Below are 22,169 nucleotides of genomic sequence, written 5' to 3' on the forward strand. Positions count from 1 at the left end.
ATCAAGGGGAAGATACTTCTACCTTTGGATTTGCTGAAGACAGCCTGGAAACTTTGAAAACACATTTCAGACTTTGTGTATCTCTGAATGGTCACATAATGTAGAATCAATTACTTTGCATGCTTAAAGCTGTAAGCATAAGGTCTCAATAAAATCTTGAATATCAACTCTGATCTTTCTAGATTGTTTCTGCAGTTTTTTAGCCTAAATCATCCCAAATTCATCTCTACAACCTTAATCCATATCCACTTTCTGCTGCTCAGGGTCACGAGACTCTTCCAGGAGGGGGACGTCCTGCCTGTCTGTCACCTTATGACTCAAAAAACATATAATATTTTCAAAAAGATGTTATTGATCATGAGACAAAGTTTGAGATAATCTTCATATTCTGAATGAGTGGCGATACTAAACTGTTTGAAATGTAATTATGTCTGCGACTGCCACACAATTCATTCCACTTTGTTTCTTTCCACTCCTTAGTTTCTAAAGAGATATTTCAATTAACAAGTAATTTCATTTTTTAAATCAGATTTAATGTCTGTATATAAAATAAGGTTATTAAGTACATTGACCTCTGATCATTGGACGCTGCATGAGTGAAAAATGTGCTTTCATCGCACAATTTATTACAAGCCCAAACTGTTCAAGTGACCTGTTGTACAGGCATACCCCAAATTACAGTCCATGTTAAGGCCAGTTAAAGTTTAATCAGCATTACAAGACAGCAACTAGCGATTCTTTTGTATTATCTATTGATTTGGTAAGCCAATTCATTTATTAAAATAGTGATGTTTATCATAATTTACTACAACCAAAATCAAGAAGTTACAACCAACAAAGTATTGCTATTTTTACTGGATAAATTACTCCAATGATTTGTCCAAATTGACATCAATTACTTTTCCATCAATCAACTGACTCCTTACAAATGAAATGGCTTTGTCTCTTTAAAACGACACATAACAAACCCAGGATATTCTGTGTCACCATAACTCACTGAGAACCAGACATGGTTCAACATCAAAAATGTTCATTTCACATTTCAGATTTGTGTTTTTTCATCTCATATTTTTTGGTGAGAGTTATGGTGATATTTGTCATTGTTTTACTTAAATTACAACAGAAAGACGCTGATTTAAATCCAGACAGTTTTCTTATGCCACATTATTTTGGTGACAATGAGGTGTGCTTTCCTGAGATCAGGCTGAACATCAAAGAGGTTATCACGTTCTTCTTTTAAATGTAATTATTTTGCATAATTGTACTGAAGTGTGAGTATATTTTTGTGGTGGATACGGTTGCTTCTGTTCTTATTTAAAATCAGTTTGAAGTAAGGTGCTTTCCTAGATTTGTTTTGAGGAGCATCAGTGAGTGAGAGCAGAGTTAGAGATGTTCTGCACAGAGGAAGCTGAATCCAGTCCCAACAGCGTGCCCAGGTAGGACTGCTCTCGGGGGTCCAGCATCTGATCGGGTCTCACCGGGTGGACAATGTTGGCGGGCTGAGGGGTGAGGGTGTACTTTTCCAAGAACGCCAGGTCTGTAGCCGCCTGGTAGCTGGAGTTCTGCTGCTGTCCTTGAGCTTGCATGTTCACAACGCTGTGAGTTTGGGAGGAGAGTGAAGAGGACCTGAGAGCGTTCGGGTCACCCTGCACTCCACCCGCCATCTGGACCGGAACTAAAGTGATGGGCACGCAGACATTCGTAGGAGGAGGGCTGCTCTGGAGGCCTGACTTGGGTTCAGCGCAGTACACCTTAGAGGGCTCCTCATAAGGAATGGAGACTATTTTGTCCTCAACCAGTATGCCATGGGGCTGCACAGAGAAACGGGTGCTGTGCACGTGGTCTACGTGGTACTTGAGCTTGTCTTTTCTTTTAAAGGTGGCACTGCAGTGGGGGCAGTTAAAAGGACGAGCGTCTGAGTGAATCACCATGTGCTTTGTCAAGGTCTTCTTGATCCGAAATGTCTGGTTGCACTCTGGACACGTGTGGGGTTTCTCACCTGTCACATGAACACAAGAGAACATCAAAGAAGTATGTTTACACGTAGCCATTTCTATTGCACTGTGTGTGTTTCTATCATTTGTAACAACAATTGGGGCATTTTATCGATGTGGTGGCGCTGCATAGTCATCAGCATAGTGAACCGGGAGGAAGAAAGAGGAACGAAGAGGAAGAAAAGAGACGTTTGTTTTCGCCTGGACCCCAGCAAAGCAGGAGCTCGAAAATAACACCATCCGTCATTGCTTAAAATACAATTATTTTTAAATGCTTTAGAAACAAAAGATCAATCTGTGTAAATAATATTTTACTACTTTAACACATTTAGGAACAAACTGCACATTATCGCGCCATCACTGACTATCCCTGTACCAATTTGGCACATTGACCAAACACCGCTCAGGGTTATCAGGATGGCACCCCCTCCACCTCATTTTGAGCCAGGAAAACCCGTTTACACTCCAGCAACCTCAGACAAACTTACCATAAGACACACAACATAATGTTTGGTATTATGATGAGGTGGACTTTTGATTGATCAGTGAAACCGAGAGCCTACCTGCTCTACTGGAGTCCCTGTTCTGTGATGATTATTGGTGTGCTTTTTGAACTGTTGGCATCTGGGAGGGGTGGCATTGCCCCGGCTGGAGTTGGGGTTGGCCGGCGTGTGGTCGTTGCCAGACGGCGCGGTTTGTTTTGTGCTCCGTTTTTGACATCGGTGCTGGCAATGATTTTCTACACCGCCCCGCAGCTACGGCGTTTTCGCAGCTTCATGGTTCCATCCGTCAAGGGGTTTATAGCCCGCTGTAAAGAGTGTGGGGTTCTGAAGAACAGACCTCGCTACATCCATAGAGGTTCGCGCCGCGGTTTCAACATGGAATCAGGAAGCAAAACCAACCTAGAGTCATCGTCGGAAACATCGCAAGACTACCACGGAGTATTACGTAGCTTGCAGAGACTTCCACCCCCTGCTCTGTCTCCTACCATCATGGAGCTGCTAAACACTCAATCCCTCACCAATAAATCCCTCCTCATATACGACCATATTCTGGACAAAGGGCTTGACTTCATGTGCCTAACAGAGACCTGGCATAAACCAGGGGACTACTCTGTGCTTAATGAAGCATGTCCCCCTGGCTATAGCTACATGGAGAAAGCCCGCACCTCTGATTGTGGTGGTGGACTAGCCATCATGCACCGGTCTGAACTAAAACTGTCTCCTCTGCCAGTGCCTGATCTTTCTTCTATGGAATGCGTTGCCTTCAAATGCAAATCTCCATACTCCATGACAGTGCTTCTCATATACTGTCCTCCAAAACCAAACCCATCTTTTCTACCTGAGATAAGTGATCTCCTCACCACACTCTGCACTATGTCAACTAATATTGTCATTGTTGGTGATTTAAATATCCATGTCGACAACCCCTGCTGTCAGTTTGCAGCAGATTTCCTGAGTGTGCTTGAGGGTCTTGGCCTGCAGCAGCATGTTGAAGTTCCTACACACCAAGGGGCACACTCTGGATCTGGTTATCAATGACTCTGCTTCCATCAGTAACCTACAGGTTTATGATCTAGGTGTATCCGACCACAAGGGGGTCTCAGTGGCCTTGACTTTTATGCTACCTACCATTAGTCCTAAGCGTCAAATGTCTTTTCGGAACTGGAAAAACATTGACCCAGCCACTATGACCATGGATCTCCAGCTCATCACCTGCCCAGCCTGTGCATCAATGGATGAATTAGTGGAGCACTATAATACATCCTTGAGCAGTGTTTTTGATCTCCATGCCCCTGTCAAGTCACTTGAGGTCAACTTCTCACACTCCGCTCCCTGGCTCACACATGAGCTGCGGAAAATAAAAACAGCTGGGCGTGCCCTAGAACGACGCTGCAGACACTATGGGCTCACTGTCCATAAACTGGCCTTCCGTGAGCATCAAAGGGCCTACTCCAACTCCCTTAAGGATCCTCGCTCACGGTTCTATTCCAGCGTAATCAATAAAAACCCTGGCAACTCTAAACAGCTTTTTTCTACAATAAATCATCTCCTGAAGCCAAAACCATCCTCTTCAACTGAGGCTACAGAGGAGCAATGCAACAGCTTCATTGACTTCTTCAGAACAAAGGACAACAACATTCGCTCTATGATGTCCAGCTCTCCATCTCTGCTTCCCTCTGACACCAACACCTTATCTGCGAGTGTGCTGTCTTCTCTAGATCTCGCTGAGGTTCAGGAGAGCCATGTTGAGAAAATCCTCAGAAATGTGAAATCCTGTACCTGTACCCTGGACCCCATTCCCACTGCTCTGCTCAAGTCATATATCCCCACTCTCAGTCCTTTCATCACCAAGGTTGTTAACCTTTCCCTTCGCTCTGGCTGTGTCCCACCTGCTCTCAAGGTTGCTGTCATCCGTCCCCTTCTCAAGAAGCCCACCCTGGACCCGGAGGTTCTAGCCAACTACAGGCCTATCTCCAACCTTGCCTTCCTGTCCAAAGTGTTAGAGAAGGCAGTTGCTTCTCAACTTTAATACCATCTCAAAAACAACTTATTTGAAAAATTCCAGTCAGGATTTAATTTAGCCCACAGCACTGAAACAGCTTTGCAAAAGGTGACAAATGACCTGCTGATGTCAACCGATGCAGGATCACCCCCACTCCTCCTGGACCTGACAGCTGCATTTGATACAGTGGATCACACTATCCTCCTAGAGCACCTCCACACCACCATTGGACTATCAGACTCTGCACTCCAGTAGTTCCAGTCCTACCTTTCTGGCAGAACTGAATATGTTTCACTGGGAAGATGCAGGTCCAGACGGCTCCCAGTCTCCTGTGGTGTTCCACAAGGGTCGGTGCTCGGCCCTATCCTCTTCATTATTTACATGCTCCCACTCGGCCGTGTCGTCAGCAGACATAGGATGTCCTTCCATTGCTGACGACACACAGCTTTACATCAAAACTGTCCCAAACCCCTCTGCAGCCATGTCATGTGTCACCGCCTGTCTTGGGGAGATAAAAGGTGTGGATGAGCAACAACTTTCTCCAGTTAAACAGCAGCAAAACTGAAACCCTCCTTGTTGGCACTCCACACCAGGTTCAGACATCATCCATAACTCATCTCACCTTTGACAGTCAGGTCCTACCCCTCTCCTCCATAGTCACCAATCTGGGAGTTCGGTTTGACCCTCACCTGACCTTTACTGACCATATCAAATTCCTGTGCAAAACCTCCTTTTATCATCTAAAAAACATCTCCAAACTCCGCCCCACTTTAACCCTTTCAGACGCAGAGAAGCTCGTCCACGCCTTTATCTCCTCAAGACTGGACAACTGCAACTCACTCTGCACTGGGATCACTGACAAGAACATCCAGAAACTACAATATATCCAAAACAGCGCTGCCAGGGTCCTGAAGAGAGTCCGGAAATATGACCACATATCACCCATTCTCCACTCACTGCACTGGCTCCGTTCATTCCGGATTAACTACAAAGTCTTAGTACTCACCTATAAATGCATCAATGGACATGCACCCCCCTACGTACAAGAATTTACCACTCCACTAACCGCCACCCGCACCCTCAGATCCACAGGCGGCTCGCTCCTTCGGGTCCCCAACACCAAGCTCAGCCCCATGGGCGACCCGGCCTTTTGCTCGGTGGCGCCACACTTGTGGAATGGTCTCCCTGACCACCTAAGGGTAACTCAGACACTGAACTCTTTTAAGACTGGCCTAAAAACCTTTTTATTCAGGAAGGCATTTTTTACCTTGAGTTAATTTATTGTCAGCTATTACATTCTTATTTTTTTATGGGTTGCTTTAACTATGTTTTAACCGGTTTTACTATGTGTGGCACTCTGAGATTCTGCATTATTATTATTATTATTATTATTGTTATAATAATAATAATAATAATAATAATAAACATTATCAAATTGTATCTTCTTATAAATGTGAAGCATTTTATGCCGTTTTCAAAAATACATCCAACCCATCTGTTATTTGTCTATGAATGTATTTCTATAGTAAGCATCCAAACCACCCATGGGTTATGTTAGATCAGATCCACATTTGATTTAGTTTGTATTGGCTAACTAAATAATATCCCGCAATACAAAATAAATCTGCCACTTCTTATTTCGTTGTTTTCTAAATGGATCATCAACTGGTAAGAATAATGATTGTATGCACCTAAGCCTCAGCATATTACATTTGTAGTCAGTTATCAGCTAGAAATTATTTGAAGTCGTAAATCTGCCACTGTTATCTTTGTAAACTACAAATGCGTCGTGGTAGAATAGAAAGCCTGACAATCATACAATCATACAGCAACCTTAATGGGGCGGGGCTTAGTGGACAGACCACTGAGATCACAAACTGTTTTACCCGAAAGCATCTAACTGACACTTTTCTGTTCTCATACATGTGGAAAAAATATGTGACAAATATATGCACTGACTTATTTGTTTCCTTACCTGAGTGGGTCCTGAAGTGCATTTCCAGACTGGACTTTCCTTTAAATTCTTTCTTGCAAACCTCACACTGATGCACAGCGGTTTTATACCTGTGAACAAAGTCCTCATCAACGACATAAAACAAGAACACAGAGGGCAGCTAAGAGAAACCCTCCCACTTTTACAGCATCACCAGAAAAAAAATTAATAAGCACGACTGATTTATAAGAAAACATACTTCTGCCAAACTTTCTCTCCCAAATGAATGCTCTTGTAGTGGACCGTCAGATGATCATGGCGCCTGAAGCACTTGCCACATTCTTCACATTGGTGTGCTTTCTCACCTGTAACAAACATGGGTTAAGGAAAAGTAAGTACTGACTGGAAACAGTGAAAGGTTTACATTATTCAACACAAACCAAATGAAATGTGTGAATGACAAAAGAAGACGCATGAAAATCCAACAGCCGTTTGTTTTACCGGAGTGTATCTTCTGATGTTTGGTCAGGTGATCATGGCGTATGAAGGTTTTCCCGCATTCGTCACACTCATAGCGCTTGTCGTCATGGTGGACTCGGAGGTGGAGCCTGTCCAAGTAACAGTTTCCTCATTAAAAGGCAACTTTAAAACTCGAAACTTCCACACTCACAGTCTTCAGATCTCAGCGGACCCACCTGTAAGAGCTGCCATGGCGGAAACTTTGGCCACAGATGCTACAAAGGTGAGGCTTCTCCCCACTGTGGATCCTCAAGTGCTCTCTCAAAGTGGTTCTATAAGAAGAACAACACATCTCTCAACAAAGCAGCACAGGGTTACACATTAGTTATTGCAGTTCAGCATATCAAAATATAAGTTATGTGGGGGAAGTTTAGAGACAGAGACGTACCGTTCCCTTACGGATTTACCACAAACAAAGCAGGTCCATTTTCTTTTGCCTCCATGTGTGCACTCAATGTGCCTCTTCCTGTTGCCTGTGTCATTAAACTGTCGACCACAAATCTCACAGGGAAAGGGACCTGAGAATGAGAGAATACAAACTCTAGTGTGAAGTGGTAAAATAGAAAGCTTTGTTTATACTCTGGCGGGGCACACAAGCAACGAGCATGTTTGTTGCAGTATTCCTCAAAACACCATAGGGCAGATAAACTAAATGTACTGTGAGGGAGAAAGAAGAGTTTTACCGGCAAAACGCCAAAATATATTTCCTTTATTCAAGCACTGTCAAGTTTGAAATGCATTATAAAAGCAACAAAAGGTTGAATATCCTGTAAACAATTTGTCTGGTAAAATATATACTCAAATGTAGATTTCCAAGCATTAAACATTTAAAAACAAATTTACCGTCTTTGTAAAATCCTCTGATATGTTTATAGTGCCTTTATCAGTGAACTATTTGTAACTAGCACGGCCCAATTACCAAGAGTGAGGGTTTATCTTCAACTGTAGGAGCTGAAGAATTTATTTTCACCATAAATCTCTCACCTAAGTGGTACTTTTCTTGGTGCTTCAGCCTGGCAAACCTAGACTTGAAGTGTTCGTCACAGAAGGTGCATTTAAAAGGCCGGTCCTGGGTGTGCAGAATCATGTGCTCCTGCAGATGAGGCCTGCGGGTGAAGGTCTTCAGACAAATCTGGGTCACAAGGTTCAGACGTTACAGAATGTTAAAATCAAAATAAACTCTTTAGACAGAGTGTAATATTATTGCACAAATACATGTATCTATCATCATGCATCATGTACTTGAGAGCAGCTTGCATAATCAGGCAATAGTATGACAAGCAAATCCTTACAGCACATTTCCAGCCTTCACTCTTCCTCTTCCTCTTGGTAAGAAACTCTTGGATGTGGTCTGGATGAAACCTGGCAGGAGAGTGAAGATATCACATATCATCGCATTATATAATATGACTGCAGCACACACATCTGTCATCATGGAGATCTATGGAGAGTTAGCTCTACAAAATCAAATACACATACTACCGGTACACCTAATAACACACCTGTGTTAAGGTATAAAATGCCATACTAAAAACATGATTCTAGAGATGACAACGTTGGCCTGCTGACCATTGTAGTAAAGAATTCAATATGTAAACGGAGACTGCTATGAAATGAGACAGACATTTATTTCCCCCAAGGATGATCCTTGACTTTTTCTTTCGTGCCATCAGCAGATGTGTTTTTTTTAAATTTGTTCAATACTTTGGTTTATGACCAAATACCTGATAAACTATGTTTTCAAAATTCTAAACTTTTTTACTTTTACTTTTTATTTCCCTAACAGCCAGCTAAATCTTTTAACAAGGCAACTGAATTGGCACGACAACTATGCAGTAATAAGACATCTTTAAAAAGGTATGACAATAAGAAAGCTGATGTTTACTGCAATGATAGCAACGAACCAGCAAGATAATGTTGTCTAATCACTCAATTGTGCCATCGGAATCAGTTTGGATTCCGGTGGTAAACCTTGTTGAACATTTTTGCTGTCTGAAGAAATTATAGTTCTTATAATATTGAAGAATTCTATATTTCATTGAGTAGCCTGGCTAACTTTGTTGACCGGAGGTCAGGATTGTTCTTCACCAGAACTATGTGATGTGAAACTGCAGGGTCTCACCTCCTGACATGCTTGGCCAGGGTTTTCTTGCTGGCATGCAGTTTGTTGCAGAAGGGGCATTTGTGCTCCTTCTTCTGGAAGGGCGCGTCGCTGGCGTGCTTCTTCTTGTGTACGGTCAGGTTTGACTTGGTTGAGTAGCGCTGAAGACAGACGTCACACTGAAATGGTTTCTCTCCTGTGTGCACTCTGGTATGACTCTCGTACTTCCCTATAAAAATGCAGGAAATAAGGCATGACTGAGAAATACTAATGATACAACTACTATTCTACAGCAGGCACCACTACTAACACAAGTACTAAGATATAACATTAATGATAGCACTAATAATCAGATCGTACTCCATATGTCCCACCTGCACGGTCAAAGGTCTTGTCACATTTGGGGCACTTGAGAATCTTCTTGCTGGAGGTTTGGATGATGACAGGAGCCAGACCCTCAGGGTACACTGGACTCTGGATAGAGCTTCCTGCTGCTGGCACAGGCACCTTCACCTCTCCATCAGTCCGGTGCTCCTCTCTTTCTGAATCTAAAACCTGCGGACCTACGCTCTTGTCTACAGCACACACCTCAACAACTTTCCTCTGGGCAACCCCGTCTTCATTCGTGTCTCCATCCTCTTCCTCCTCGTCCACTACATCTTCCCCCTGAGCTGGTTTGGATGTCTCATTCGCATCTAGTTTGTGCAATCGGTTTTCCACAATCAACTTTCCTGCTTCTTCCATTATTTCTTCATCTTGCTCTCTTGGTGATACAGTCCTTTGTTTTTTCTCAAGAGAGTTGATAGTGTGCTCCACATTGTCTCTCTGATATTTGGTGGGTGTCCTCCTCCTGCGAACGGATCTCCGTGTGGTGGCAGTTCTTTGAGCTGCCGTCTTCTCTTTCTCCGTTGAGGTTTCCTGATGTGCAGCAGTGTGACTCTCATCCACATGGTTCTGCAGGGCGTTTTCAGTGGTAAACTGGCGACTGCACATGGAGCACTGAACATAAAATGGGCTCTGGATATCGGTGTCACCTGCTGGTGAGTCACTGGAGGTAATTTCCACCTCAGGCGACCCTTTTATCTCATCCTGTGCCGGGGTCACATGTACTGGGTTGTTGTCCCCTCCTTCACACAGCAGCTTTAGTATATCCATCATATCCAGGAATTGGGCCGCTTCTGTTAGAGCTGGAAGGTCCGTCTCTGCAACAGCGCACGCAGAGGTGTACAAGAAGTCAAGCAGGTGCTGAAAAACAGAGTCCTCCACGTGGTCCAGAGTCACATGTGCTGTAGCAGGGTTCTTGGACAGCTCAGCGTGGAAGTAGCTGCTCCCATGGGCCAGCACCACTTTGTGGGCACTGTAGAGCTTCCCGCCCACAGACACCGACACATCACAGAACCTCCGTCTGGTCCGGTCCTCATTCAAGAACTTGAGTAGCTTGTGACTGTGCTGCCTCATAGCCAGGTTCCTGATTTGCGAGGTCGATTGTGGGACAGTTTCAGAGTTTGCTTGGGCGTTGGAGTCAAGCACACTGCCCGGCTCTGGAGCAGCTTCATTGCTCGCGCTGGACCTTGTGCTGCGTTTGGGACGCAGCGGATTACAAGGCTTTTTTTTCATTGGAGAGTTTGTTGGGCGACCATCAATCACGCCTGAAAACCAGAGGAACACAATGCTGAGATTGAACAATAATCCTCTCAATGACTGGGGTTTGATCAGAAATGATAAAATAGTGACATACAAGAGGGCAGACAAATGACTTAGCATGTACATGTAGCTGACTTTATTAACAACACACCAATAGTATTAACAACATGACGCTGACATCAAGGGGACACTGTGGTGAGAAGTTATTAAAAAATGTGGATAAAAAGAGGCACGATTGAGTATCATTGCGAACGATTGCATTTCTCCCATTTATTAAAAGAAAGCATGGCGAATAGCTCATTGTTATCAGCACTGTATGTTTCCTAATAGAGAACAAAGGCCTGCGTGGGATATGCAATGAACTGTGTAATGTAACTTTAGTGCAATCCTGACTCAACGTCCCAGACGTTTAACGTTATGGACGCAGATCGTCTCTGCACCTCAAGGACCCCTTACGTTCACGGACCGGCGTGACGGACGGGCCCCTCCGAGGAGACTGTTGACAAACGACCCCGGCTGCTTCCCGGAAATTGACGTCTAACCTTTAATCAGGGCGTTTTGAAACGAAATCTTACCTTAAGAATACGAGCCGCTTTTTCAAAAGGCCTGTACACTCCCGTTGACGAGCAACGTGGACAATAAACGGAGCAATAATAGTTCCTTCAGAAGTGTAGCGCCCCACCTTCCATTCTGGAGAAATATCGGACAACCCGTCCGCCCATTGGCTCGTGCAGCTTTTGTCCTCTAACGCGCTCGTTTACCGACAAGAACAGAATTCGCCATTACAGCGATGGCGCGAGAAACAGACGTTGAGATGGCGTTGTTAAATAATGGTGTATGTAAAGCATGAAGAGAGTCAAATACGAATTAAATGCGAAGAACGTGTGGAGGAGCAGCGTCATACGGTTCACGAGAGGGTTCATTAGACGAGGGTATCATGGGTAATGGAGTCTTTTTTTGGGAACTTTTACTCCACAGAAGGAAAACGTTGTAGGCTGCTTTTTACTCCACTACATTTGTCTGAGAGCTAATTTTAGACAATTTACTGCAAATAAATAAATCATAAAAATTTGACCATGTGAAATACATTGCATGGTTATACAGACATTTAAACCACCCAACGCTATATTAATGTAGTTCCATTACTTCCATTGCACTTCCTCCACATGTATATGTTGCTTACATGTTAACACATCATTTATTCTGTGTATATAATTATGTTTCACTGAAAGAGCCCATTTTGGCTTCATAGATAGTTATTTTACTCGGTTTAGCTTATACTAATTAAGTGTGGTTTTGATTGCAAGAGTTAAACTTGTAACATAGTACTTTTAAATTGTAGTATTTCTACTTTAATTAAAGTAAAATATTTGATTACTTATCCAACCACTTGTCTTACACTTAACTCAAGATGTATGATGGATATGAGTCTATTGATTTAAATATATGGGAAAATGCATAGGCTATATTTACACATACTTTCCAAAATAAACAAATCCTGGCCCATTACATACTGTTAGTAATATTGTAAAACTAGAGCCAGAGAAACTGCAAAAACAAGTAACCCTAAAACGAACAGTAGGTATTATCAATGAGCCAATGAATGTTCTTAGGTCTTTTCAAATTAGTGATGAGATACTTTCCGGATTAGATCCACCAGTTTAATTCTTTGAAAGACTGGGCTTCGGTCTAACCAACTGCTGCAGCCAAATATCTGAAGGCACACTGTAGTACACGTGCATCCATGTGCACACGTGTATTATAAATGCAGGGCTCTCAAGTGTCACGCATTGAGCGTGACTGTCACGCATTTCGGTCTTAAGTCACGCCCTCCCGCCACACATCGTATTTCTCACGCTGAAAAAAAACTCAAGGCTATTTAATGTGCCGCAGCGCGCAAACATGACCTGGTCGCGCTGCCCTCACCGTGGAGGAATCAAGCACGTCTCCCCGAATCCCCTGGAGTTCTGCTGCGAGGTGCCACTCATCAGCCAATCAAAAAAAAGAAATGCGCTACACGAATAGCCAATCAGAAAAACGTATCTGTTGTATCTGGGTGAAATGTAATCCAGCAACCAATGAAAATAAAGCTAATAATAATATGGGGGGAGGGGGGCTGGTCTGTGCGCATGCGGAGGCGCGGGGGGCAATATGTCAATCTTACCTGTCTTAAAAACTTGAGAGCCCTGTAAATGTACATTGTGGGCATATTTCCTTCGACAGAAGGCAGAATTTGTAATACAGAGAAACTGAATTACAGGTTTAGCCTCTGCTCAGGTAAGATTAATCATCTCTCACTCTGTTTTCATCAGACTTCTGTCTCGAGAGGATTTTTGGAGTTGCTCGAATTAGCCTCCCTGGATGAACCACACGCATTGCAAACACATTTAATGTATAAGACATTGTAAGTGCATTAGCCTAATCCGTCCTATCTGGCTTGCACCGCTCCAAGCATTTCAGTGAGCACATGCATGGCGGAGGAGCAGAGCTGAAGATGGAGCTGCACACACGAGAGCTCCACTCCTGTCTTTGACTGAAATTAAGATATTGCCAAACATCTATTAATTTGGAGGACTTGTTGAGGACGATGTTGAGATTCAGTGTGCAAGTGTGGATGTTATGTTTGCTATATGCAGGTAATGTTTGGATACACTTTAGCTGAGGCGTCCATGAAGTGTATAGCGTAATGCACAATATTTTACAAGATTGTATACAAACTTTAAATTAAGTAGTTATCATGTTATGTATTTTGTTGTTGTTGTTTTGGTTTCTCATATTAATAGTTTAGTTTTCTTTTACACACATATTTGTGATTGAGTGGTGAACCTTAACGACATGTGCAATAAAAAATCGCATGCCGTTTACTTTATTATTATTTTAATTTTTTCTCTCCAGGCACTTTCTCCGATGAGGACATCAACGGATGTGAACAGCAGCCATGCCAAAATGGTGGTCTATGTGAGAGCCACAATGGAGGTTTCCGATGCTTTTGCTCCCAACATCGCCAAAATGGGCGCCTATATGGAGGAGAGAACTGCACAACTGCACTTTCAGGATGTGATGACAACCAATGTGAGAATGGAGGAATATGCCTCCCCTTACTTGTCAATGATCAGCACACATGTGTCTGCCTTGCTGGCTTCACAGGACCTCAATGCCAGACCCCCACTATCTTCTCATTTGAGTCCCGAGGCTTCATGTACATAGAGACTCAGTTTCTAGACCCGGAGGTTCCTCTTAATGTGACATTCAGTTTCAGGACCGCACGACAAGTCGGCACCCTCTTGCAGCGCAGAGTGGACGACCTGCTCCTCAGCATTGAGCTGATGGATGGGCATCTTTCTCTCCGCAGTCTGAGAGGTCAAGGCTCCAGCACGCTGGTTCAGGAGCTGCCAGAGTACTTGTCCAACAGCAAGTGGCACACAGTTGAAGCATCTCTGGGTGGCGTGGTCAGCCTCATCAGGCTGCTCTGCACTGAAGGAAGCTGCACCAGAGACTCCAGCGCTGAAGTCCAGCTGCTTGAGCAAGCCTCTGCTCTTCCCGAGCCAGGAACAGTTCGTCAAAGCCTCTTCATAGGAGCAATCAGTGGGAACTGGGCTTCGGGCAGAGTAGCAGATGAAGCAGACTACCCGCCTTCTTTTCTGGGCTGCTTCAGAGATGTGTTTGTGGACTCACATCTGGTGTTGTCTGCTATATTACCAGATGATTCAAACATCCAGGAAAACATCACTGTGGGATGCAGCGACAAAGAGAAGTGCGATGACGGCCCGTGTCAGAACCGAGGGCGCTGCGTCAGCCAGGGCTGGAGGAACTACATGTGTGAGTGCCACAGGCCATATGAGGGAAACAACTGTGCAGAGGGTAAGGTGTTCACACAGATTAAGATTAATGCAACCAGGAGGTTACAGTTCTCAAATGTTTGCTTCTTTCCGATTAGAAAACCCAAGTAAACTTAAGTTACCTCTCAAACTTTGTTTTTATACTCTGAGAAGGCATTACCACTTTTGGCACCTGTACAACTATAAGACATGTTTCATAAATGAAATAGTGGAGCTATGACAAGCAAGAGTCTTCAAGGACGATGGAGCTGGTTCATGATGTGTTTGTGTATGATGTGTAGGTCTCATATGTTTTAAATGAGCATTAGATTTACATCAAACAGAATTCTTAACCGTGTAAACAGATATATCTCAAAAGGTTTGACTGACTTTGAAATGCGTGTGGAGTGTGTTTTCATTAATTATAGTATTCAAATGGAAAACCTCCAGACATAATTACAGCAAAATATGCTGTAAAAACAGATATGGGTCAAGTCAAGTTCAACCTTCGTCACGTCAGTGGAGATACCTCAATGACTGGAAATGGCTGGAAAGCTACCCGGCAGGATAATAACATTAGTCAGAAGACTTTAAAGGAGCTTACAGAGTCAGTAGAAATAGCACTGCGTTCAGCCAAACAGTCATGCAATTAGAAGGCATTCAGCAACACCTGGACTGAGGATTAAAAAAACGTGGGTTTCGGGAGCTCACCTGGCATGCCTTCCTTTGACAAATTAGGTAGTCTTGTGGTTCACGCGATGAAGAAGGATTATTGTAGGTTGGTTTTCTCAGAAGCTTCTTATTTTCAATGAACAGAGAGCATTATTCATTGTCAAAGCAAAGCTGGAAATATAACTTCACCTGTCTGTTAAAACAAGCTCTCATTAAGTTGATGAATGGTTATGGTTCATAACATTGATAACTGCAGGTATGTACAGTTTGTAGCTCTCTGGCAGAGAGATAGATGAGAAGATCAATACAACTCTCATTTCTGTCAACAGGACGCTACAACCAGCAGCAGGCTAGCTTCGATATATAAACCTTGTCATTTCCATTCTGTTGTTGAGGAAACAACTTTGGACCCTGTTTACTTCCTGTCACCTCCATGATTAACACACTTTTTACAGGAAATACAAAAGGGCTCCTTTAGAATGTTAATTGTCAAGTTTGAAAAAAAGGTCTAAGGGGGGATAAATATTTCTATGAACACATTGTTTCTCATCTATTTTAACTGTAAAAGTGTAAAACCAACAATTTGCAGTTTTATGGGGATTGTGTGCTGGACTATCCTCTCCTCTCAGCAGTTGCCAGGTGGAGACTGGGGCTAAGCTAAGCTAACCGGCTGCTGACTGTAGCTTCCTATTAATGGACATGAGAGTGGTATCAATCCTCTTATTTGACTCTTGTTAAGAAAGCGAAGAAGCATATTTTCCAAAATGTTATACTATTTTTTTTTTAGATGTAGGCTACTTTTCATCAGGTGTTGGTTAAGTTTGACTTTCATGGCTTTTTCTCTCTCTTCCCTGTGCAGAGTATATAACTGCAAGGTTTGGGAAAAAAGACCTGGATAGTTTTGCTGTCTTCTCATTGGACGATGACCCAAATGATGCTGTGACTATATCCATGTTTGTTCGCACCAGACAATCCAGTGGCCTGCTCCTCATACTGGCCAACAGCACAAGCCAGTACCTCCGCCTGTGGCTGGAAGAGGGAAGGGTCAAAGTTCAGGTCAACAACTTTGAAACCCTCGCTGGTCAGGGCCCGGTCAGTGATGGTCATTTCCATCTGCTGACTGTGAAGCTAGAAGGAATGGTAGCCATGTTGTTCCAGTCAGGTCAGAGCTGGGGCTCTGTGCCAATTAGGCCCATCCAGACCCATCCTGGGGATCTGGTTTTCGTTGGGGGGCTACCGGACGCGAGGGCCTCTGCTTCGTTTGGTGGCTACTTTAAGGGATGTGTCCAGGACCTGAGGATTAGCAGCAAGCGACTGCAGTTCTATCCCATCGCAACTCCAGTGGAATCTTACAGCCTCGAACAACTCGTCAACGTTGCACAAGGATGCAGCAGTGACGATGCCTGTGCAGTGAGTCATTTTATGGTCTTTAATAATAATAATGACTGAGGACACTGATAAGAGTCTTGATTTATTTAGGATGTTTTCTCTCCATAAGGTCAACCCCTGTCTCAATGGAGGAGTGTGTTACTCCATGTGGGACGATTACATCTGTAACTGCCCCGCCAACACTGCAGGGCAGCGCTGCGAGGAGGTGAAATGGTGTGAGCTGTCTCCCTGCCCCGCCACGGCTATTTGTCAACACCGCTCTCAGGGCTTCGAGTGTGAGTGCACTGAGATGAGGATCTGTTGTTGCACTATTCCTGTTTTAGAAAAGAACATTGTCCTAAAAATACATGGGATTAAAAAGTCTCAGAGTCCGGCTAAGAATGGCTGAGGATAATGCTTTGAATAGTATGATGTGTACAGCCACCCTGACACGTAAACATATTAGATAGAGGATCCATAATAAATGTGGATGCCTTTCATAATACTAGCCCATTTCTGATCTTGGTTTGTATCCACTGGTGGGACTCTCCAGTCTCACTGGTGCAGCTCTGATTAATTACAGTGTGAATGATTACAGAAGAGAACAGCTTTGAGGCAGGGATCCTACACAGGATTCCTGTAAAACGTTGTAATCCCTGGTCAGATTAAGACCACAAGTCTGTGGAAATTCATAATGGCAAGTCTTCCTAGAGATGTCACATGTTCACACAGAGAAAAGGAGCTGCTGATCCAGAGTAGCTGCCAGTCAAAGAAGTTGTGTCTGTTATTCACAAGTGCTTCTATTTCCACATATATTTAGCATATATTATTTATTTTTTATATAATTTTTTTGCACTGGTTTGAAGGGAGCTCAGTTTGAAAAAGACAATATTACCATGAACCAATCAAGAATGAGCAATGCATCAAAGCGTGATGAAAGTTGTCAGGTTATTGCCTATCTGATGAAACAGATTTTCACTTTTTGAGTGTTAAATTCTTAACAAAGTATGTTTTTTTAATTATAATTTTTTTTTTTGCAAAACTTAAACTTGGATTGTTTGCTATCATGATGAGTATTAAATGTTATTGAGAAAAACAAAATGAACACTCCCTGAAAATCTTGTCTGATGATGACTGACTTCCTCTTGGTTTACCTGTTTGCCTGCAGTGATGTCCAGGTGTACTTTAGGACACTGTGACATCATCGTTGGAAGTGGTTACAGATGCTTCAGGCTTGAAACGTTCAACCTGAGAGGGCCTTTACAGCCAGTGTTAAGTGAATCTTTAAGGTTTTAAAACCAGTTTTCAGAGCTGAGATGATTATGGGGACTATGTACTGGCACTGGAGTAGATTAAAAAAAAAAAGTACAATTTCATTTCAGATGATTAAGTCTCTTGCATTTTTCTCCCTCAGGTTTGTCTAATGTGACATTTCTGGTTGAAAGCAGTATTTTGCACTACCGTAGCAATGGGAAGATTAAGAGCAGACTCAGCAGCGTCTCCCTCAGCTTTCGCACAAGACAGTCCAGTGCCACCTTAATGCATGCACAGAGGGACACCGACGACCTCACCGTCTCCCTCCTGAATGCTCATGTGGTCATGGCGCTCCAGTCCGGGGCTGGCAAGGATTTCTGCAAGGTGACAGTTCAAAGCAAAGGTCCACTCAGTGATGGAGAGTGGCACACTGTGGAGCTCAGCATGGAGAACCAGATACTCCCGACTTCCAGGTGGATCTTGGCTGTGGATGGCGGCAAGGAGGAGCCAAACATGTCCAAAACAGCTGCGGGGAACTTGGACTTTCTTCGGGAGGGAGCAGACCTTTTCCTGGGAGGACTGAGCATGGACACCGGAGTGAACCTAACCGGCTGTCTGGGCCCGGTGGAGATTGGAGGCCTTCCTCTCCCTTTCTACTTGAACACAGAGTTGAACCTCCCCAGACCTCAGGAGGAGCAGTTTGCGATGATAAACGGCAACGCAGGCCCACGATATGGCTGCTGGGGAGCCAGTGTGTGTGCACCCAACCCTTGTGATAACGAGGGTGTGTGTGAGGACATGTTTGACCTGCACCGCTGCACATGTCCCTCTGAGTGGAGAGGGCCATTTTGTCAAGACCTAACAGACACCTGCATCTCCAGCCCCTGTGTCTATGGCAACTGTATCAACCTGCATGAGGGATTCAAGTGTGTGTGTAAGCCGGGATACAGTGGAATACAGTGTGAGGTAGAAGCTGATATGTGTGAAAACAGCAACTGCAGCCAAGGCGCCTCGTGCCTCAAAGGTTTCAATAGCTACACGTGTCTCTGCCCTCAGAATCTGACGGGAGAATACTGCGAGTGAGTTCTTCCACATTTGTAAATATCTCATATGACATAAAGCTTATAGCATACACCTGTAATTGGTTTAGGAGCTCTGAGTTGTACTGATTTACAAACTGATCTCTTACAGGGAGAAACTTCCTGAAATCCCATGGTACATTGAGACCAATCCGTAAGTGCTTTTACATAAAATATTGAAAATAAACCCACTTCCATTGTGTCCCTTAACCCAGTAAACATTGAATCCACCAGTGCCAAGCTGGAGGCCATTGACATTTCATGCTGTGTTCTTTTATTAAGGCTTCCTCAGTTGCCTGTATCTACGTGCACGGGTACAAGATGGAACTACAGCTGCTTTAATGGAGGAAACTGCTCAGAAGCAGATGACAGCTGTTACTGCCTGTCTGGTTTCAGAGGACAGTGGTAGGACATGCATCATTATATTCAATCCTCTCTGCTGACCTTAAGGTTTCTCTACCCTGGGGGTCAGAACCTAATGGCCCCACATGGGGTCGCTAACCCAAACAAAGCCACCCAGACTTGATGTTGAAAAAATGAATTGGAATAATTTTCTAGGTTTTGAATACAGAATAATTGATACCTGCACACATGAGAATCATGGGAACTAAAAGCAGGATCATCAGCCAGAAAAGCTTGTCAAATCCCAGACGGATCTTAAAGCTTCTATCAACAATGATTTGATATTATCATTGGATTGACAAACCTACAGTATGTTGTGATTACCTAAGTTTGTAGTTCCCCTCAGTTGAACAGAGAGTGTTTAGTATCATTCAGCTCATTGTTTTGACTTCATAGACAGAAACTTAACTGTTTTCCTTCACTCTCTCTGCTCTCATCAGTGTTGTTTTTAGATGTAGCGGGGAGCTGTTTTCAGCACAAAAAAACCCTGTAAAAACTACCTGTATGCTGCCTGTTCAGTCCCAAACTTCGGACAGACAAAGTTAGCATCTAACTGGTGAACCTTTAGCAGCTATGGAGCCAGATATATATATATATATATATATATATATATATATATATATATATATATATATATATATATATATATATATATATATATATATATATATATATATATATATATACTTCCTTTCTAGAGTTGTTTTACATAGTGCATTTTCTTGTTTTTGTTCTATAACCCCTGCTGTCCTATGTTTCCTTGCAGGTGTGAGAAGGATGTGGATGAATGTGCCTCGGACCCGTGTATGAACGGAGGCTTCTGTATCAACTACGTGAACAGATTTGAGTGTGTGTGTGATTCGAATTACTCAGGAATACACTGCCAAATGGACATCAGTGACTTCTACCTGTACCTTTTCTTGGGCCTGTGGCAGAACCTCTTCCAGCTGGTGTCATACCTTGTGATGCGCCTTGACGATGAGCCAGAAATTGAGTGGGCAATCTACTTCAACGACTAGGCCCCGGACTCTCTATTATTATCAAGTTGGATGAAACTTGGTCTAGGTAGAGAGTCACACTGGAGTACCTATGAACACATTTTAAACCCACAAAACGTGTAATGTGTGATCAGGACCCTGCACACAGTACATCAGGCGCTCTGTGAAGCTTTATACTGAAGGGAGAAGGAGGACAGAGCCACAACACCGATTGGTGAATTCAGCTTTAGTGAAAGTTATTGTTATGATCCCAGCTCTATAAAAAAGAAAGAGTTCATAAGAAGAGAAGGGGGACAATTGCAGTAAATATACATTATGTGTGAAACTGTATTTTATTGTATCTAGTGTCTAGTATGTTGTGAACAGACTTGTTTGCTAATGAATATGAATTGCTCGATACAGTACATATATTCATACATTTTATAAGGTTCTCAAAGTGAAAACCACACGTTAGCGAGTTTGTCTTGTGCCTTAATTTTCCACTTTTTATCTGGAGTACTGCTTTCTTATCAGTGTATGTTTTTAACTGGGTCACACTCACATACAGTTACAATATACTGAATATGAATACAATACCTGTCTATTGCTAGGAAGTTGTGTATTTACAAATATCGATGTACTCTAATATAAATAATGATGGCTATTCTGCATGCGGTGCATACAGAACCTGATCTGTACGATGAAGACATAATAAACCTTTATGCGAACAAACAAAAAAAGAATAAGTTGGACAGTGATTCCAAAGTGCCAATTTAACTTTCTTTGCAAACAAAATACATACAGCTTCTTTCCATTCATCTGGTGCTAACAGATAAACTATACTTACTTACTTCTGCCTTTATACTCCTTGCGGATCACAGGCCAGTGTCTTGGGCCTTTTTTCCATGCTCCTCCTTTCTTCTATTCTTTTCAATGCTGCTGTTGATAACCCAGGTTTGTTGTTTCCTTCCCACTATAATACATGTCTCCTTCCATGCGCTTTAAAGGCTTTCATAGTGTTTTTACACAGATGTTTGGGTCATCTTCTTGCAGGGGTTGGTGAGTGTTTTGTAAGGTTATCTGGTGATCTTCAGTTGTTTCTATGTGCTAGAATAGTTTGATCATGAATTTGACTCTAGTGTCTCCAGACATGTTACATTGCTTCAGTTTAAGTTGATGTCTGCAAATCTTGCACTGTTTTTGATCATACTGCCAATTCCTTGCTTTCCTGTTACACATTTTTAACCACTGCTGTTTGTTCCAATCTTTGCATTCAAGTCTCCCTTGAGTACTAAGATGTCTTCGTCTTTCCTGGCCTGTAGCTGATTATAGAAGTGGTCCTTTATTTCCACATCAGTGTTGCTGGTGTGTGCATAACATTGTATGACTTGAATTGGTTTTGGGAGGGGAAATCTTGCAACGATTATTCTGGATTTGATGAACTCCCAACTAATGAGTGCACTCTGTGCTTCTGTCCAGAGTTTAGTGTGGGCCATAGACTAAGATAAGATATGGACTCGCTACCGGACAGTTTGACGCCACCACTCAAACCAAGAAGAGAGATCTTGTTGCCTCTCATCTCTCCAAGTGGTCTTCAGTTTGTTTTCATCAACTCTTTAGCATGCATGTCTACAGAGTCTTTAGCTCCTAGATTATAAAGTGTTTTTCTTTTCATCAATGTTTCTGTAATAATTTCTGCTTCACAAGGGATTTCTCTATGAGTTTCACCAGAGACCTGTTGGTCAGCTTTACCTGTCACGACAAGGTAAGACCGCTGTATGTCATAAAACATGTACAACAGGTTATTTCAAGTCGTAGTATGTTATAATAATGTCATAAAACAAATATAATAGTGTGTAAAAAAAAAAACTAGTTTTGTATAACTTGACAGCTTTTAATATGT

General features: G+C 42.9%; 2 protein-coding genes across 2 annotated transcripts; one reads left to right on the forward strand and one right to left on the reverse strand.

Annotated features, from left to right (window-relative positions):
- Window positions 1–596: 596 nt before the first annotated feature.
- zbtb41 (zinc finger and BTB domain containing 41) lies at window positions 597–11,385 on the reverse strand (the record flags this gene model as incomplete). Its single annotated transcript, XM_079234396.1, has 11 exons — window positions 597–1,999; window positions 6,475–6,563; window positions 6,692–6,797; window positions 6,934–7,040; window positions 7,128–7,223; window positions 7,340–7,469; window positions 7,936–8,083; window positions 8,244–8,313; window positions 9,074–9,281; window positions 9,427–10,701; window positions 11,379–11,385. 11 exons carry the CDS (start codon window positions 11,383–11,385, stop codon window positions 1,365–1,367), a joined length of 2,871 nt encoding a protein of 956 aa, XP_079090522.1. The 3' UTR covers window positions 597–1,364.
- A 1,898-nt stretch (window positions 11,386–13,283) lies between these two features.
- On the forward strand, window positions 13,284–20,308 carry LOC306739940 (protein crumbs homolog 1-like; the record flags this gene model as incomplete). Its single annotated transcript, XM_079222030.1, has 8 exons — window positions 13,284–13,332; window positions 13,592–14,557; window positions 16,046–16,596; window positions 16,685–16,850; window positions 17,969–18,887; window positions 19,000–19,041; window positions 19,170–19,292; window positions 20,056–20,308. The coding sequence occupies 8 exons, from the start codon at window positions 13,284–13,286 to the stop codon at window positions 20,306–20,308; spliced, it is 3,069 nt and encodes a 1,022-aa protein (XP_079078156.1).
- Between the last annotated feature and the right edge of the window lie 1,861 nt (window positions 20,309–22,169).

This window comes from Taurulus bubalis (genome assembly GCF_910589615.1).
Source record: "Taurulus bubalis genome assembly, chromosome: 1".
Taxonomy (NCBI): domain Eukaryota; kingdom Metazoa; phylum Chordata; class Actinopteri; order Perciformes; family Cottidae; genus Taurulus; species Taurulus bubalis.